At 61.9% G+C, this 16,102-nt stretch overlaps 1 protein-coding gene across 2 annotated transcripts; it reads left to right on the plus strand.

Moving 5' to 3' along the window:
* Positions 1–12,852: 12,852 nt before the first annotated feature.
* On the plus strand, positions 12,853–14,826 carry ASCL2 (achaete-scute family bHLH transcription factor 2; the record flags this gene model as incomplete). Of its 2 annotated transcripts, none has more annotated exons than XM_081154455.1 (2): positions 12,853–13,801; positions 14,407–14,825. In XM_081154455.1, one exon carries the CDS (start codon positions 13,203–13,205, stop codon positions 13,782–13,784), a length of 582 nt encoding a protein of 193 aa, XP_081010581.1. In that variant the 3' UTR covers positions 13,785–13,801; positions 14,407–14,825. The 2 variants fall into 2 exon arrangements, with proteins under 2 accessions (XP_081010581.1, XP_081010580.1); XM_081154454.1 differs by having other exon boundaries at positions 13,203–13,801; positions 14,404–14,826.
* Positions 14,827–16,102: the final 1,276 nt, after the last annotated feature.

The raw sequence follows: 16,102 nt of genomic DNA on the forward strand, positions 1-16,102 counted from the left end.
ATGTGTGTGCATGTCTGTGTGTATGTTATTTGCCGCCCAGGGACCTCCTTGCCCTCCCTCTTTCTCCCCCTCAGCCAATAATTAATTGGTAAATTGAAAACTGTTTGTCACATGAGCCAACTGAAAGAGCTCCCAGTGGCCCAAACTGGAACAATTTGAGAAAGAAAATCGATAACGTTGTGTGGACTGTAACCCACAGTATTTCACACAGACCCATGAGCCCGCCCTGTATGACGATTGAAGAAACGCATGAATGGGGAAGGAGGGACCAACGGCCAGTGCAGGGACTCCCCCAAGCTGAGTGTGGCACCCCCTTAGGGAGGGAGCCCCACTGCACAGGGACTTCCTTCCCCCTTCTGGAGGGCACGAGATGGACGGACGAAACCTGACCAGCGAGCCTCAGCCAGGCAGTCAAGGTCAGCCTCGCGGGGACAGGTCATGCTGAGAGCGAACGTGCCCCCCGATAGGACTAGAGGAGAAGAGCGCCCCTGGGTCCTCCCCTAAACACCAACCCCAATAGAATGTATCCTGCAAACACTGGCCCAGTGTCCCCCAAACTGTCAAAGAGACAGTGAGAGTCTGAGAAACTGTCCCAGCCCCGGAGCCCGAGGAGACGCGGTGACTCAGGGTAATGATGCGGGGTCCCGGGTGGGTCCTGGGACAGAGGCGGGACAGGGGAAAACTAAGGGCACTGAACAATGCCTGGCTGCAGTTAGCAGGAGTGGATCAATACTGATTTGTGTGGCAAATGGCCACACCCACGTTGGATGTTGGAACTGGCAGAGCTGGGTGTGGGGCACACGTGAGCCCACTGCACTATCTTTGCAACTTTTCCGTAACCCTAAAGCTGTCCTAAATAAATTTTATTTAAAACCCAAAATTGTCCACCACCCAGTCTCAGGGCACAGAGGGGAGCAGGCATTTAGGATCTGGCTCGGACCGTCTACTCACTGGGTTGTGAGCTCTTGGCTCTGAGCTTGCCTGTCCTCTGACTCCATTAACTGCTCCCCCACTAAGACATCTGTTCATTCAGCGATGTGACCTGCCCACCTGCTCACCTGCCCACCTGCCCATCTGCTCACCTTCCCACCTGCCCACCTGCTCACCTGCCCACCTGCTCATCTGCCCACCTGCCCACCTGCCCACCTGTCCACCTGCTCACCTGCCCACCTGCCCATCTGCTCACCTTCCCACCTGCTCACCTTCCCATCTGCTCACCTTCCCACCTGCCCACCTGTCCACCTGCTCACCTGCCCACCTGCCCACCTGCCCACCTGCTCACCTTCCCACCTGCTCACCTTCCCACCTGCCCACCTGCTCACCTTCCCACCTGCCCACCTGCTCACCTTCTCACCTGCTCACCTGCCACCTGCCCACTGGCCCACCTGCCCACTGGCCCATCTGCTCACCTTCCCACCTGCCCACTTGCCCACTGGCCCACCTGCACACCTTCACACCTGCTCACCTGCTCACCTGCCACCTGCCCACTGGCCCATCTGCTCACCTTCCCACCTGCCCACCTGCTCACCTGCCCACCTGCTCATCTGCCCACCTGCCCACCTGCTCACCTGCCCACCTGCCCACCTGCTCACCTGCCCACCTGCTCACCTGCCCACCTGTCCACCTGCTCACCTGCCCACCTGCCCATCTGCTCACCTTCCCACCTGCCCACCTGTCCACCTGCTCACCTGCCCACCTGCCCACCTGCCCACCTGCTCACCTTCCCACCTGCTCACCTTCCCACCTGCCCACCTGCTCACCTTCCCACCTGCTCACCTTCCCACCTGCCCACTTGCCCACTGGCCCACCTGCCCACCTTCCCACCTTCCCACCTGCTCACCTGCTCACCTGCTCACCTGCCACCTGCCCACTGGCCCACCTGCTCACCTTCCCACCTGCCCACCTGCCCACTGGCCCACCTGCCCACGTTTCTTTACCCCTCCACCCTCACTCACTTGTTCCCACACAGTTTGTTCACTCAGCTCTCCGCTTGTTCGCCCGAACCTGCCTGCCCTCTGCCTGCCACCTGAGTTCACCTGGGCACTTGCCTCTGAGAATCCGCGTTGGGGGAGTTGGCACTGAACCAAACCCTTCCCACTGTGAGGCGACTTCCCTGGGCCAGGAGGGGGCAGCCTCTACCTTCTAACCTTCCCAGAGGGGGCCTGAGAGGTCTCCGCTCCTTCCCCATCAGAGATAATCCCAGGCCCGAGGCCTGGAGCAGGCGGTCCCTGCTCCCAACCCTGAGGGCCTGGCTGGGCATGGCCCCTCCCACCCAGGAAGGCCACGGGTCACCATGGCGGCTTCCTGGGGCGCCCCTTCCTGTGTGGGGAGCCCCGCCTGTGCATCCCTCCCCCCCAGAGCCCCAGACCCCCATGGTCTATCCTTTTGCCCAGACCCTTTGGGAACGAAGGCCTGTGTTTCCCACAGGCGAGGAACCACGGCGGCCAAGTGCTCGTGGGGCTGGAGAGACCACGTCACGGGCTCTGAAGGGAGCTCGTGGCCACCGGCGCCACGTGGCCGTGGCCAGTGCAGCAGCGAGGCAGTGTTGTCAGCGTCTCTCCCTTGTTCGTTGGGAAGGTGCCGCTGCGAGCACGGTCGCCGGTTTTCCCCTCTGCGCGCAGTGAACGTGTCCCTGGCGGTCGGCACTCGGCGGCAGCCTTCACGCCCCGACTCAGGGGGAAGGGCCCTTGGGCAGCGTGCCGGGCGGAGCCCCACCGGACTTGGTCTGTGTTCAGGAGTCAGATACAGGAGGCAAAGGCGCATGGAGAGGTGCTCAGCTCCACTGTATGGGCCGCCCGCCCAGAGAAAGGGGGTTGGAGCCTGGGCTGGGAGCGAGGCGGAGTGACTGCTCACAGGTACGGGGGCCCCTTGGGGCGCTGAGAACGTGCTGGAACGAGGGGCGGGGCGGTGTGGCTGCGACGTCCTAGCCGCTGACCTGAGTGCTCTCACAGTGAATTTTACGGTGAGTTGTTGTCTCAATAAAGCAGTTCTTGTGGGTTTTGTTTTGTGTTTTTTTAAAAAAGAGGTGCCTATGAATGTCACGGGTGGCCCGAGGTGGATTCACATGCTGTCACCTCAGGGGGCCTGGAGTTGTGTTCCCCAGAATTATGCTCCCTGCCCAGCTCTGGTCAGTGTGGGTCGCGGGCTTGGCGTGGGCCTCGGAAGGTGGAGGCGAAAGTGGAGGCGAATCTTCTTTTTGCGCTCAGGAGGCTGCTCGGTAAACCAGGGCTGCTGCACCTGGGATCTGCCGGCTCACCCGGTGACCCTGGGCCCAGGGCGGCCAGCCCAGCAGCACACACAGCCCCAGAGCCGTGAGCACCTGTCAGAGCCGTGCGCACCATCTCAGAGCCGTGCGCACCTGTCAGAGCCGTGCGCACCTGTCAGAGCCGTGCGCACCTGTCAGAGCCGTGAGCACCTGTCAGAGCCGTGCGCACCATCTCAGATCCGTGCGCACCTGTCAGAGCCGTGCGCACCATCTCAGAGCCGTGCGCACCTGTCAGAGCCGTGCGCACCTGTCAGAGCCGTGAGCACCACCTCAGAGCCGTGCGCACCTGTCAGAGCCGTGCGCACCTGTAAGTGCTGTGCTCACCTGTCAGTGCCGTGCGCACCTGTCAGAGCCGTGCGCACCTGTCAGAGCCGTGCGCACCATCTCAGAGCCGTGCGCACCTGTCAGAGCCGTGCGCACCTGTCAGAGCCGTGCGCACCTGTCAGAGCCGTGCGCACCTGTCAGAGCCGTGAGCACCACCTCAGAGCCGTGCGCACCTGTCAGAGCCGTGAGCACCTGCCAGAGCCGTGCGCACCTGTAAGTGCTGTGCTCACCTGTCAGTGCCGTGCGCACCTGTCAGAGCCGTGCGCACCTGTCAGAGCCGTGAGCACCACCTCAGAGCCGTGCGCACCTGTCAGAGCCGTGCGCACCTGTCAGAGCCGTGAGCACCACCTCAGAGCCGTGCGCACCTGTCAGAGCCGTGAGCACCACCTCAGAGCCGTGCGCACCTGTCAGAGCCATGCGCACCTGCCAGAGCCGTGCGCACCTGTAAGTGCTGTGCTCACCTGTCAGTGCCGTGCGCACCTGTCAGAGCCGTGCGCACCTGTCAGTGCCGTGCGCACCTGTCAGAGCCGTGCGCACCACCTCAGAGCTGTGCGCACCTATAGTTGCTTGGCCAGTCCGGGCCCTGGGGCTGTGATGGGTCCGAGATGCAGCCTGGGACCCACCTGGTTCTCACCACCGCTCATCCAGGTAGGGGCCCACCATCTACCTGGCTGCCGTCCACCGGAGACCTCTAGGCTCCCAAAATGCAGCGGACACGCACTGGGCTCCCCTCTGCCTCACACGGCAGCGCTCAGCGGAGACCCGGGAGTCCCCATACCTCTCGGCATCAGTGACACGCTCTCTCCGGGCCTCTGTGGCACCCACTGCCTCCTCCCCTTTTCTCACTGGCTGAAATATTGGGGTTCCCCAGGGATAGATGCAGGCCCCCTTCCCTTCTTGCTCTGGCTCCTCAGGTGGCTTCGTCAATTCCTGTGCATGTAAATGTTACTGAACAAAGAGGTCACTGATCGCGGGGCCACCGCTGTCCTACTTCCTGTCTCTATGAACGTGGGGAACCCAGGGACCTCCTAGGAGTTTGGGAATCTGCAGTGACTGCCCTTCTCTCGCTGAGCCCAGTGTCTAGAATATTCTATGTCCACCCCTCTACCTCCCCCTCCTTCCAGGGGTCCGCTCTGCTTCTTCTCACAGCCTCCATCCCCCTGATCGCCGGTCACCTCCTGCGCCCCAGGGACCTCGGGCTCAGCCTGGAAACGCTCCACCAGCTGGCCTGGTTCGCTTCACTCCTTCCACGGCTCCCTCACTACCCGTTACGCAAACTTGGAAAACAAACGTTCCACGTGTGTTTGTGTTTTCTGGGTGCCGAAGGCAGGAGGCGAGCGGGGTCCCGGTTACGCCATCCTGCGTGACGGGGGAGGCCTGGGGCACTCGCCTTGAGCCCTTGGTTAAAGCGGCGACGGGCGGGTTTCTCCACTGTGACACGAGTGTTTTCCCATCCGTAAGGCACATTTTGTGGGGAGGGACTTGGAAACCGCGTGACCGTCCTGTTACTGCTCACGATCTTGCTCGTTTCAGCATCGACGGGTGGTGGTTCGCGCATTCGCCGGGGTCAACTGTGGTCCAAACATATGAAGAGCGAAACTGCAGAAGCAAACAGCTCAGAAGCCGTAAACCGCTCGCTGCTCTGAGTGGCCTGGAGAAACCTCTTGCCCAGGGTCCCATCCAGCCCTGGACGTGACTCACCCCGGAGCCCAGGGTCCCCGCGCTCCAGACATTCCCTGCCGGTTAGTCACTCAGCGGCCCTCGCGCTTATCAGATCGGCCGCGGAGGCCTCTGGGAGCTCGCGCTCGGGGAGACCTTGTTTTATTCCTGGCCCAGGAACGGCTGGGCCCGAGGGAGGCCGCGCGACTCGGCTAAGGAGAAGCCGGCGCTCCTCGCCCCCGCCTTCCCGCCGTGGGTCCGCGCAAAGTTTCTCCGGACTCCCCGGTTCTCCGTTAGACCTCATGTCCCGAGTGGCACTTCTGCGCGGAAACCCACCTTTGCTGGAGACACATCTGTCCTTTTGCTGGAGGTCAACAGCCCCGGAGCGCCGCGCAGGGAGGCTGGCAATTCCTAAGGGTCAGGGGGTCAGAGCAGCCTCCCGCTGTCACAGGGCCCAGGGCGGTCACCTCCCTGCATCCCGTCACGTAGGCAGCGTATCTTCCCCATCATCACTAGAGGAAGGGTGAGACGGGGCAGGGGGACCCTCTGGGAGAGACAGAGGCCACGCGCGCGTCACTTTCATCACCGCGTATTGTTACGGCTGCGCTAGTTCCCTCTCGGTGACTGTCGCCAGTCCAGCGGCTCCGAATCTCTACGTCTCGCTTTACCGTCGGGGTGTGTGCGTAGGAAGGAGCACTGGATATTCCGTATTATCTGTGCTTTCAGGCATCCACTGGGGGTCCTGGAATGTATCCCCCGTGGACAAGGGGGGGACAACTTGAGTATGACCGACAGATGAGAATATTCTAACCCTAGCCGCCCTTCTACTGGCCCTGCAAAAAAGAGCTGCTCTCCCCCACGCTGAGCGAATGGACGCATCTCAGCAGAACGTGACCTGTTACTGTCTACTCACGGCGCTAAAATCGCCCCTCTGAGCCGGCGTCCGTGTCCCTCCGATAGACGGTCACCCTTTTTTTGCGCAGCGCTCCCACTTTCTGATGCATCGAGGTGGTCCGGGTGCATGTCCCCATTTCCCTTCCCCGGCCCGGGGTGGCCACGGCTCCGAGGGGCTCTGGTTCCCCTCGGCGGAAAGAAGCCAAGTCTGGGCACGAGGCGCACTGAGGGCTGTTGGGGCACCAGCTCTCCCAGCCCTTCGTGTGCACCCCACACCCCCCCACGTCTCTGTCGGTCTCTTTACATCAAAGACGTTGAGTTTACAGCGGCTCCTCTGATTCCAGCCCAACACCGCAGGGTACACGGGGCAACTGAGCCACACGGGCCAGGGCAAGAACATAGGAATTTTTAACATCAGTTCACCAATTTGTAAAAAATTAAAAAAAAAAAAAATCCGCTGTGGTTTTAAAAATTTATTTATTTTTGCCCGGCCGGGCGTGGCTCAGCGGTTGAGCGTCGACCTAGGATCTAGGCGATCAGGGTTCGATTCCCGGTCGGGGCACAGGCCCGGGTTGCGGGCTCAATCAATGACTCTCATCATGGATGTTTCTCTCTCCCTCCCTCTCCTTTACTCTCTCTGAAATCAATAAAGACATATTAAAAAAAAAATTATTTTTTTAAATTTTATTTTTGTTTAGAATAGTACAGATGTCCCTTTCTCTCCCCAATGACCCGCCGCTGTGATTCTGATTGCGATTGTGTTGGATCTATGGATCAGTTTGGGGGAAATGAACGTCTTCCTTACTGTTGGATCTTCCAGGCCACGAACACAGCGTCTCTCCCCATTTCTTCGAGCCGTCTTTAATTCCTCTCGCCAACGTTTTGGGGCTCGCCACTTCGTCATTATTTATATCTAAGTATGTCATATTTTTGATGTTATTGTACATGGTATTTTAACGTTCCGTTTCCAATAGTTTCTCCCAGTTGCTTTTTTGTTGGTTGGTTTGTTGTATTGATCCTGTATCTCACAACCTTAAATTTGCTTTAATCAGCGCAGTGTTTCCAGACTGGGTCAGCGCGCCTTCCTAGATGATCACGTTTTCTGTGAATAAGGGCATTTTCCGCTTTCTTTCCAACCGCCCCCCCGCCCCCCCCCCCCGTTTTCTTGCCTTATTGCACCGGCTGATGCCCCCAGAATGTTAAAATACAAGTTTTGAGAAGAGACGCCCTTGTCTTGCGCCTGATCTTAGAGGGAATCACCCCGCTGGGAATTACTCCCGGTCGTCGGTGGTTCCGAGCGCGTTCATGCCGATTAGGTTTTTCTCTCCTCCTCAAATGTTAGCGTTTGCCAGCTACGGCGCCACGAGGCCCAGGGCGTTCTCCGTGGGAGGCGTCTGCTGCAAAGCTCATTTACTGCATAGACGTGGGGCTCCCCTGCCTGTTTCTTCTCGACTGAGCTTCGGTAGTTTGTGTCTTTTAAGAAATGTAGGTCATCGTCGTTGATGACGTGTCGGGCATAAAGTCCCTAATATTCGCTTATTAATCTCCGTGAAATCGGTAGCCTGCCCCTTCGCTCATTCCTGATGTTGGTAATTACCATCTTTGTGTGTGTGTGGTTTTTTTTTTAAATGTATTTAGGAAAATCTGTTTGGATGTTACCGACCAGCTTCTGACTTCGCCGATTGCTGACTAGTGTTTTCAGTTTTCAGTTTCACTGATTCTGCTCCGACTCTCGGTTTTGTGTTTCTTCTCCTTACGCTGGGTTTCATTCGCTCTCGCTTTTTGTAATTTCGTGAGGGAGCTGACATCAGAGATTTGAGACCTTTGCTGTTTAATCTGTGTTGAGAGCTTTAGATTCTCCTTTCTAAGGACTGCATTCCACACAATCTGGAGTATTGGGTTTTCATTTTTATTTGGTTCAAAGCAGTTTCGATGTTGAGATGTGGGCTATTTAGATCTATTTCATTTTAATCCCGAGCAGTTGGAGGCTTTTCCGGGTATCTTTCTCTATAACTCGTCTCATGTAATTCCACCGTGGGCAGGGAACATATCCCGCGTAACAAGAATCCTTCTACGTTTTTCAAGGGTTGCGTTGTGGCCCATCAGGTGGTTTAATTTAGGTCATGGGCTTTTAGAAATGACGTGTATTTTGCCCTGGCTGGTTTGGCTCAGCGGTTACAGCATCGGCCCGCGGACTGAAGGGTCCCAGGGTCCATTCCAGCCCAGGGCACATAGCGCGGTGGCTACAGGCTCGGTCCCTCGAGAGAGCCCGAGGCAACCCACCCACGTGTCCCTCCCTCCCTTCCACTCTCTCTGAAAACCAATGGAAAAAATGTCCTCAAGTGAGAATTAAAAAAAGAAAGAAAGAAAGGAAGGAGTCGTGTATTTTTCTGTTACTGGGTGGGATTTTTCTACCAACATTAATCGGGCCCCGTTGGGGGACACTGCTACTTCCCTTTCCTCGACTTTTCAAATTTCCTGCTCGTGTGTCCGGTCCAGCAGGAGGGAGGAGAGTGGACGCCTCCGTCTGTAGCGGTAGATTCGTCCTTCCTCCCGAGGGCCTAACAGTCAGGGCGTTCCACCCTCTGACTCTTCCTCGTTAGGAAACGACCTTCTTTATCCCTGGTAAGAGCCTCTGCTCCCAAATTTACTTCTGATATTGAGCAGACGGCTGGCTTGTCCCTCTGCGCTGGCCCTGCAGGTGACGGGGCCCGAGCGCTTTACTGCGCTGTGGTGGGAACACGCGGCCCGGAGGACTTACCCGTCCTGCGCTTTTGCCTCCTTCCCGGCCTAACATGCGCCCTGGAGCGCGGGTGGGGTTCCGAGGAGGGGGTCTCTCCTCCAGCGGGCCGGGGGTGCTTTCCCAGCGGGTTTGCCGGGTCACAGGGTCACAGCCAAAGGAGCCCCCGGCCTCATGAGGGGCCCGGCGGGAGCCATGGAACTCGGCGCAGGGCCGGCTGACTCTCCTCTCCCTCGCCGGCCCGCCGCCGGGAGTCGCTGCCTCTCTCTAGCCTCAGTCGGCTCGTCTGTCACCAGAGGCAGCGGGTGTTTGAAAACGTAGGTTTTATTATTCAGTCACGGCAGGGCCAGCAGATCAGGGGACAACCGCCATTGAACAGACGGTTTGTTACAGTTCCCAAGGCAGGGGACAGGTGGTGACACCCAGGGCCACGTGAGGACACCAGGGTCAGGCAGGAGACTGAGGGAGGTGGGGGGATGTGGCCCTTTATTGTGGTTTCCAAGGGAGGCGGGTGAGGCAGGGCGAGCAGGCGTAGGGCTGGCTCATTTGGATACTTTCAGCGGGCTTGAGACACGGGGACTGTCCCTGTGTGTCTGGGACCTGGCCTGTGTGATCAGGGCTGCAGACAGCGGTCCCGAGAGTGAGAGTGGAAAAAGGAGGGGAGGGGCGTGGGCTCTGAATTGGTGGCTCGCATAGGAAAGGCAAGCTCGAGGCCCAGGCCCTCATGACCTCCAGCAGCTGGCCGGCCCTACAAAGGGTCATCTCTCAGCATCGGCAAGGCCCGGAGATGTCAGAGCATGAGACACAGACCAGAAACGGCAGCATCACAATGGGGTGCGAGGCTCCCTCCGTCCAGACTGGCGCAGTCTGACACAGCAGCCACCAGCCACGCGTGGCTGCCCAGCACTGAAACGTGGCCAGTCCACAGCGAGACCCGCTGTCAGCACAGAAAATACACAATTTAGAAAACATCGTATGGAAAGGAAACGTGGGGGGCGGGAGCGGGGTGGAGGGGGTTCATGGGGGGAAGAAAGGGGAACATCTGTAATACTTAAAACAATAAAGACATTAAAAAAAGGAAACGTGAACCACCTCATTAATGCTTTCTATGTTGACCATATGTTGAAACCCTGAAAGTTCATTTCATCCGCTCCTCTGCTTTTTCTGTGTGGCTATCCCGTCACTGAAAGTTTCCTACGAGGTCACACTGCATGTCTCCGGCTGGCGCTGTTGCAGGCAGCCTGGGGCTCCTCCAATGTGTCCCCAAGGAGGGCGGACGTCTCTCCCCAGGAGGTGGAGGGGCCGGTGCCCACCCCGGAGCGGAACACGCGCCGCTTCTCTCGAGGGCGGCCTCTGAGCGGCCCTCTCAGTTGTGACAGTTAATTTCACGTGTCAACGTGACATTAAACGTTACCCTGAAGGTGTCTGGATGGCGTCTGAATGGGTGGACTCCATGAAGCAGGCGGCCCTCTCCAAGTGGCGGGCGGGGGCTCATCCAGTCTAGTGGTGTCTGAGCAGAACCGAAGGCGGGGGAGGGTTCCCCATTTCTCCTGCCTGACTGCTGAGCTGGGCCCCCATCCTTGGCCCTCGGCACTCCTGGCTCTCAGGCCTGCAGACCTGCCCCGAATTCCACCACCACCGTCCCCGCTGGCGGACAGCAGAGCCTGGGACTTCCCAGGCCCCATCACCACGTGAACCAGCAGGGACACCACCCACCAACCTACAGAACCCTGGGAAATAATGAATCCTAGTTAAAGCCACTGGAACCTGGGTGGCCCGTTTCATGGCAATAGATGTTGTGTGTCTGCAGGCCCCAGACGTCCAGGCAAAGACCGTCAAGGCCCTGTGTGCGGGACTCAGGGACTTTCCCTGGCACCCTTGCCATGGGCAGGGGAGAGGACAGGCAGCTCTGTCTCTGGCTGAGGTCTACTGAGTGACCTCCAGGGAAGGGCTGAGGGCCTCTGAGCAGGGAGAGGGGACGCACAGGTGAGCCAGAGCTCCTGCCCTGGGTGGGGAAGAAGGGGGGACACCTGTATTCAGCAGAGTCAGGGCCCCATTTCTATCTGGATTGCTCTACTGGCCACAGCTGCGACTGTGGACACATTCCATGCTCGCTCTCAGTCAGCATCCTCCGAAGGCACGTGGGGCCCCAGGCCGACTTGGCTGCAGGCAGGTGCTAGCGTCCAGGTCACTCCCCAAGCAGGAGGGCCAAGGCAGCTGCCAGGGGAGCCAGGAGCCAAATGGGAGCCAGTGGCCACAGAGCTGGCAGTCAACACTCGTCCGCTGCCCTGGCCCCGGGGGCTCCTTGGGAAGGAGTCATGGGCCTCCGCCAGCCAGAACCAGAAGGTGGCTCCAGGCAGATGGGTCTGCCCCCTAACTCCACTCCGACGCCCTGGCCCAGGAGGGTCTGGTGGCCCTCGTAAAAAACCAGCGGCTATGGCCTTCGGAGGACACAGCCACGGGGCTGGACAAAACTCCCCCATTGCCCGGCCGGCGTGGCTCAGCGGTTGAGGGTCAACCTAGGATCCAGGCGATCGGGGTTCGATTCCCGGTCAGGGCACATGCCCGGGTTGCGGGCTGCAGCCGATCAATGACTCTCATCATTGACGTTTCTATTATATCTCTCTCCATCTCCTTTCCTCTCTCTGAAATCAATAAAGATACATTTTTTTTTTTTTTAATCAAAACTCCCGCATTAACAGAGCATTCTGCAGGCTTCCGCAGTCCCTGTCTCCTCAGACCCGGAAAGGTCCCCCCCAACGGTCAGGAGGAAAGTCTCGTGACATCCTACCTCCCCTAGGGACCCAGCCTGCTGCCCCCGAGACCTCCCCACACCAGCCCAATCTCAGTGTCCTCAGGGCAGGTGGGAGAGGGTGGCCCAGGCCAGGGGTGGGTGGCTGAGGCCAAGAGGGGCAGAACTGAGGAACAAGGAGCGTGGGGCACAAGGTGGTGGGCACCGAGGGGTGAATGGCTGGAACCATCCAGGCCGGGAAGACAGGAAGATTTGGGGGGAACACGGGACCTGGAGAGAGCTGCGGGGGCGGGGGGATGGTTGACGGCTGCCCCGGGTGTGCAAACCTCCAGGCCCTGCTCCAGGGCTCCCCAGGGCGCATGGAAACCGCGGGCAGAGAGTGTGCATTAGACGTGGGGGGAAAGGCGCCTGGGAAACCTGAACGCTCCACCCCGGTGCGCCGCGTCTCAGCTACTCCTGGGCTCCGTCCTACCCGAAGGGCCGCGTGGGCTTCTCCCACTCGGGGCGGGGAGTCCCAGGTGGGCAGCGGGCGGGGGACAGGTGGACGCGGGGCGCGCGGGCCGGGCCGCGGGGAGAGGGCCGGGCGGGGCCGAGCGGGGGCCGAGCTTTGTTAGAGACGCTCGGGAGCCACGCGCCGAGCGCACGCGCTTCCTCCCGGGGGCTGGGCGTGGGGCGCGCCCGCCTCTACGGGCCGAAGGGACGGCAGCGATTGGCCGAGGCCCCGGCCCCCGCCCCTCGGCCGCAGCGGGGCGGGACGCGGGTGCGCACGGCTCCGCGCGTGCTGCCCCCCGGGGTCTCTCGCCTCCAAAACAGCTGGGCGGCCCCGGCGGCCACGCCCGCCCCTCCCCCGTGCGCGCCGCGCGTGCGAGTGACTGACGGCTCCCGGGACTGGCGGGCGAAGGAGGGAGGTGGGGGTACCCGGCGGCCGCAGACCCGTGGACCGCGGGGGTCGCACCGGGACCTGCTGACAGCGCCCCGCGGTTGGGGGCGGGGTGCCCATGGGACCCGCGTCCTGCGTCTTGGGGGGCGCACCGAGCACCTGCTGTGAGCGGGGGCCTCCTGAGGACCTGCGCACTGCACCCGGGGTGTGGGCGCCCCGGGGACCCGCGGACTGTGCCCCCGGGATGGGGTGGGGGACGCGCTCCCGGCTTGGTCTTTGCAGGTTGTGTGCGCGAGGGGGAGGGCGAAGCGTGGCGGGAGGGCGAGGCGAGGGAAGGAGGGCGTGAGAAAGGAGGCGGCGGCGGCGCGGAGGAGGGTTATCTATACATTTAAAAACCAGCCGCCTGCGTCGCGTCGGGAAGACCTGGGGAGCGTCTGGCTGCACGCGCGGGACACGAGCGCTCCACGCTCCGCGGCGCGCACGGCCCGCCGTCTCTTGGCCTCTCGCGCCTCGCTGCCTCGGGCCCCAGAAGACCTGGGACGCGTACCCCGGGAAGCCGCTCGGTGGCCCAGAGCCACAGGCCCCCCTCGGGGCGTGGCCGTCGTCCCACCGCCCCAGTTCCTCGGCCTGCACCTTCCTGCGGCGCGTGGGGGCTCGGAGAAGCTCCGGGCGAGTGGATGCGGGTGCGATGAACAGCAGCGCGCTGCCCCGGCCCGCGCCCCCCGCGCTCGGCGCGTCGGGCGGCTGTGCCGCTCGGCGGCGCCCCGCGTCCCCAGAGCTGCTGCGCTGTAGTCGGCGGCGGCGGCCGTGCGCGGAAGAGACCGGGGGTGGTGCCGCGGCGGTGGCGCGGCGCAACGAGCGCGAGCGCAACCGCGTGAAGTTGGTGAACTTGGGGTTCCAGGCGCTGCGGCAGCACGTGCCGCACGGCGGCGCCAGCAAGAAGCTGAGCAAGGTGGAGACGCTGCGCTCGGCGGTGGAGTACATCGGCGCGCTGCAGCGCCTGCTGGCCGAGCACGACAGCGTGTGCGCCGCGCTGGCGGGGGGGCTCTTGGCACCGGGCGCACGGCCCCCCGCCCCCTGCGGGCCGCTCGGGACCCCCGCGGACGCCGCCTCGCACTCCTGCGCCTCGTCGCCCCCAGGCGGCGGGGGCAGCTCGGAGCCCGGCTCCCCGCGCTCCGCCTACTCTTCCGACGACAGCGGCTGCGAGGGCACCCTGAGCCCCGCGGAGCGCGAGCTGCTCGACTTCTCCAGCTGGTTAGGGGGCTACTGAGCGCCCCGCCCCGCGAGGTACCCGCGGGTCGGCAGGGAAGGGGGGGTCGGAGGCCAGGGCGGCGCGGCGCGGCGGGGGAGACCGGCCCCCCTCCGGCTCGCGCCCCTGCCTGGCGGGGGAGCCGAGCGCGAGGCCCGGTGATAGTTTAGATTTCGCTCACTCTTCATTTCCCCCCAACTTTTTCAAGCCCGTGCAAGACCGGCGTTTGTTTGTCCGGGATTGCAAAACTTCCTCCTGCTGCTCCGCCGCGCGGGGGGGGGGGGGGGCGAGGGGAGGAGACGGGCCGGTCGGGGGGCGCGGCCCCGGGGCGGGTGAGGCCCCGAGCGCGAGCGGATCCCCGGGCAGATTAGGGCGCAGGGAGGCGGGGTAGCTTTGCATTGCAAATCGTGCGCGCGGGCCGGGTGGCAGGAATGAGTCGGCGGATCCGAGCCCTGACTCACGGGCGGGAGCGCGGCCCCGCCCCCGCCCCGTGGCTCGGGCCGCCGACCGAAGCCGGGGCGTCCGCAGGCTTCGGCTCCAAAACCAAACAAACGAACGAAACGGCCGCCTTCGCTCGTGGGAGGTGGAGGCAGGGCCGGATCCCGCACTCACGCGAGTTCCTGTCCCTCTTGCCTCCCAGCAGCGTGGCCCGGATCCCGAGGGGCCGGTGCGCGCAGCACTTTCAGGAGCCCGCGCGGCGGACCGTCTGCGCCTCCGTCCCCCCGCCGGGTGAACCCAGCCGCCTCGGACGCAGCGGGGATCCCGCCGACGTTCCCCCCTGGCCGCCCAGCCCCACCACGTGCCAGTTTGAAACAGGTCCCAGCCCGACCGTGCCTGGGTGGCAGCTTCCTCGGATCCTGACCGCCCAGCCCCGAGGCCCTGCGCTGGGATGGGGCTGGGCACCAACGCTCAGAGGTTTTCCTGAAGGGAGATGGGTTTTGAGACTTAGAGCGTCTACTTTTTATACGTTAACTTGGACTGCCCAGGGACCCTGGCAACATGGAAACTTATTTTTATACAAAGACTCCTTAACTTGGAACACAATAAAGATTGTTTACTCCTGACTTGCCCCCAGTACTTGGGATTTTCCAACCTGGCCAAGATCTGGACACGGCAGCCCTTGAGGGACAGGGTCCCTGGCACCGGTCCCCATGCAGGGCTGGGTTGACACAGGACGGGGCTCCAGCTAGGGGAAGGGCTGTGTTGGAAACCCTGTCTTAGGGAAGGTGCACATTCCAAATGCACCCATGCTGTGTGTGAGTGGTGTTGGGGATGCCTTCTCCAGACCCTCAGGCCCCCCATTGCCCAGGTGAGGGCTGGGTGTGGGTGGGAGGGCGCTGGTCCAGACCCTGCGGGCCTGGCCCCTGTGGTCACTTCTCCCCCCACTCCGCCCCCTCCTCTGGAGGGTGGGAGCAGAGGTGTAAAGTCTGGGAGGCCAGCTGGTGCCAAAGAAACTCAGTCACCTTGTGAGGCTGGAGGCTTCCTGCCGCTGTCGGCGGGCTGGCGGTTGGCCCAGGCAGAGCTGCTTCACAGCTGGGAAGTAGAGGTCTGGAGGCTGTTGACCAACATGGGGGTCTGGGGCAAGTGCCAGGCGCAGGACTGTGCCCAAGGTGGTCCCTCTCACCTGACAGCCCACCCTCTGTGTCAGGGGTTCAGATCTCCACTTCCTGCCACCTCTTGGTGATGCTGGCTGGACAAGTTGCTCAACCTGCAAATGGGGGTGACAGCAGAGCCACCCTGCAGGGTTGTAGGGGGACTTAAGGAGAAGTGTCTGCACCCTGTTGTGGACTCCCAGCCACTGCATATGGCCCCAGCCTGCACCACATATGGTGCAGGGCCTGGGTGGGAGCAGTGAGGCCCTGGCTGTCTCCGTTATGGGTGCCGAGAGAGCCACCCTGGAGAGGAACAAAGCTGGTCTCCTCCCCCAGACCCTCCCCTCTCTGAGGGCCCGTGAGGAGATTACTCAGCTCTACCTTTGACCTGGGCCTGCACAGCTTTGAAGTCTAGGCCTTGCCCCAAGCTCTCTTTTATTACAGGGGTGGGGGCGGGGCTGGCGGGGATCCCCCTAGGCTGTTTTAAGGTGCCGAAGGCACCCCTTTCTTCAGCAGGGAGTGGTGGGGTGAAAGCCGTTGGAACCCTGGGAGGTTGGCAGAGAGCAGATGTCTTGTGCGTAACCAGGGCTGCGGGGTGCTGGGGGTCAGGACCAGCTGTGGTGCGGGGCTGCGGGGCTGAGGGAACTGGCCTCCAGGGGACAGAAGGGGGCATGTTCCGTGCATGGCCACCCCACGGTCTTCTCCCAGGACCTCACTGAGCCACAGGCCCTGGGCTCTCCAGCGACT

This window comes from Miniopterus schreibersii, assembly GCF_964146895.1.
Source record: "Miniopterus schreibersii genome assembly, chromosome: 12".
NCBI classification, from domain to species: domain Eukaryota; kingdom Metazoa; phylum Chordata; class Mammalia; order Chiroptera; family Miniopteridae; genus Miniopterus; species Miniopterus schreibersii.